General features: G+C 41.1%; 1 protein-coding gene across 1 annotated transcript; it reads left to right on the forward strand.

Annotated features, from left to right (window-relative positions):
• Positions 1-44: 44 nt before the first annotated feature.
• LOC127923068 (rho GDP-dissociation inhibitor 1-like) lies at positions 45-782 on the forward strand (the record flags this gene model as incomplete). The annotated part of the gene is made up of 2 exons (XM_052506998.1): positions 45-108; positions 503-782. Coding segments are annotated over 2 exons (264 nt in total), but the record flags the coding sequence as incomplete, so codon positions are not given.
• Positions 783-2,934: the final 2,152 nt, after the last annotated feature.

A 2,934-nucleotide genomic window follows, 5' to 3' on the forward strand; every position in this document is an offset into this window, starting at 1 on the left:
CTCCTCTCCTCCTCTCCTCTCCTCTCCTCTCCTCTCCTCTCCAGGTTAACAGGGATATTGTGTCTGGGCTGAAGTACGTCCATCTGACCTACAGGAAAGGAATCAGAGGTAAGGAGGACCCCATTTGTGCCGAGCTGTGGATACGCTGTGCTGTTTAGGCCCATAGACCGTGTCAGTTTCTGATACATACATCTAAACCCTGGCTAGCAAGGGTGCAACTGAGCTGCCATTTTATGTGTTGTCATCGACACAAGACATCACAGTTTCCACACGTACACCTAATTCCAGGTTAACAGCGATGCAACTGAGGTGCCATTTTGTGTGTTTTCATTGACACAAGATGTCAGTTTCCCCACATTCACCTAAAACCTGATTACCAACTGTTCAACTGAGCCGCCATTTGGTGTGTTGTCACTGACACAAATTGTCACAGTTTCCCCACATTTACCCTTAAAACCTGGCTAGCAAGTGTGCAACTGAGCGTCCATTTTGTGTCGTGCAGTGGACAAGGCGGTGTACATGGTGGGCAGCTACGGGCCGCGGGTGGAGGAGCACGAGTTCATGACCCCGGTGGAGGAGGCGCCCAAAGGCATGATTGTCAGAGGCAGCTACCACATCAAGTCCCACTTCACCGATGACGACAAGACCGACCACCTCTCCTGGGAGTGGAACCTGGGGATCAAGAAGGACTGGGACGAATAGAGAGGAGCCTCATTTCTCTCTCCCTCCTTCCATCTCCCTGTGTCTCCACCTCTCCCTTTCCCTTCCATCCTTCCTTCTTACCCCTTCTCTCCCTTGTCTCCCCACTTTCATCCCTCCTTCTCTCCCTCTTCATTTAGAAGGACTGGGATGGATAGAGACCTCATCCTTCTCTCCATGCTTCCCTCTCCCCTTGTCTCCCCTCTCCCTCCTTCTCTCCCTCTTCATTTAGAAGGACTGTCTCTCCCTCTTTCTTCCTCCCCCTCCTCTCCCCCTCCCTCCAAGGCCCACCTGTATAATAGTAAAAGACAGAGGCCGGTATGAAAGGTGTAAACAGGAAGTTAGGTTAGGCACGGTCTAGAACGAGACAGAGAGGATGTTGTCATAAACCAAACCAGTATCACATCATAGTAGACAACCGAACATCGTGGGCTACAAACCAAATGACCCCTATTTCTCATATAGTGCACTTACCCGCAGGGCTCTGGTTAAAAGTAGTGCACTATGTAGGGAATAGGGGGCCATTTTGGGAGGCAGGAGGGTGTGAGCTGTAGGTGGAGATCCACTTGTCTATTTGTGATGTAATCTGATGTTCTCTACTACAGTGTGTTAACTGAAGGGGATCAAATGAAGTTAAACCCGTGGGACTCACTCATACAGTGACGTTGGAGTATGGAGATGTATTTACACCCCATAATGGGAGAGGCACATTCTAGAAGGTTATTCTAAAGTGTTCTATTCTGAAAATTGCCAGTTCAACAAGGTTTCAAGGAGCAGCCCTTTGTAATGTTAGTTATCAGTTAGAATGTTTGACAACAGCGTGTCTCATACTCCTCATGAAGTTACCATCTTCTAAGTTATAGTTCTAGAATGACCATCTTCTAAGTTATAGTTCTAGAATGACCATCTTCTAAGTTCTACATCTAGAATGACCATCTTCTAAGTTCTAGATCTAGAATGACCATCTTCTAAGTTATAGTTCTATAATGACCATCTTCTAAGTTATAGTTCTAGAATGACCATCTTCTAAGTTATAGTTCTAGAATGACCATCTTCTAAGTTATAGATCTAGAATGACCATCTTCTAAGTTATAGTTCTATAATGACCATCTTCTAAGTTATAGTTCTAGAATGACCATCTTCTAAGTTATAGTTCTAGAATGACCATCTTCTAAGTTCTACATCTAGAATGACCATCTTCTAAGTTCTAGATCTAGAATGACCATCTTCTAAGTTATAGATCTAGAATGACCATCTTCTAAGTTCTAGTTCTAGAATGACCATCTTCTAAGTCCAACATCTAGAATGACCATCTTCTAAGTTCTACATCTAGAATGACCATCTTCTAAGTTATAGTTCTAGAATGACCATCTTCTCAGTTCTACATCTAGAATGACCATCTTCTAAGTTATAGTTCTAGAATGACCATCTTCTCAGTTCTACATCTAGAATGACCATCTAAGTTCTACATAATAATATAATAATAATATATAATAATAATAATATAATAATAATAATAATATCTAGAATGACCATCTTCTAAGTTCTACATCTAGAATGACCATCTTCTAAGTTATAGTTCTAGAATGACCATCTTCTCAGTTCTACATCTAGAATGACCATCTTCTCAGTTCTACATCTAGAATGACCATCTTCTAAGTTATAGTTCTAGAATGACCATCTTCTAAGTTATAGTTCTAGAATGACCATCTTCTAAGTTCTACATCTAGAATGACCATCTTTCTAAGTCCTACATCTAGAATGACCATCTTCTAAGTTCTACATCTAGAATGACCATCTTCTAAGTTATAGTTCTAGAATGACCATCTTCTAAGTCCTACATCTAGAATGACCATCTTCTAAGTTCTACATCTAGAATGACCATCTTCTAAGTCCTACATCTAGAATGACCATCTTCTAAGTTATAGTTCTAGAATGACCATCTTCTAAGTTCTACATCTAGAATGACCATCTTTCTAAGTCCTACATCTAGAATGACCATCTTCTAAGTTATAGTTCTAGAATGACCATCTTCTAAGTTCTACATCTAGAATGACCATCTTCTAAGTCCTACATCTAGAATGACCATCTTCTAAGTCCTAACATCTAGAATGACCATCTTCTAAGTTATAGTTCTAGAATGACCATCTTCTAAGTTCTAGATCTAGAATGACCATCTTCTAAGTCCTACATCTAGAATGACCATCTTCTAAGTTCTAGATCTAGAATGACCAT

This window comes from Oncorhynchus keta, unplaced genomic scaffold (genome assembly GCF_023373465.1).
Source record: "Oncorhynchus keta strain PuntledgeMale-10-30-2019 unplaced genomic scaffold, Oket_V2 Un_contig_28142_pilon_pilon, whole genome shotgun sequence".
Lineage (NCBI taxonomy): Eukaryota > Metazoa > Chordata > Actinopteri > Salmoniformes > Salmonidae > Oncorhynchus > Oncorhynchus keta.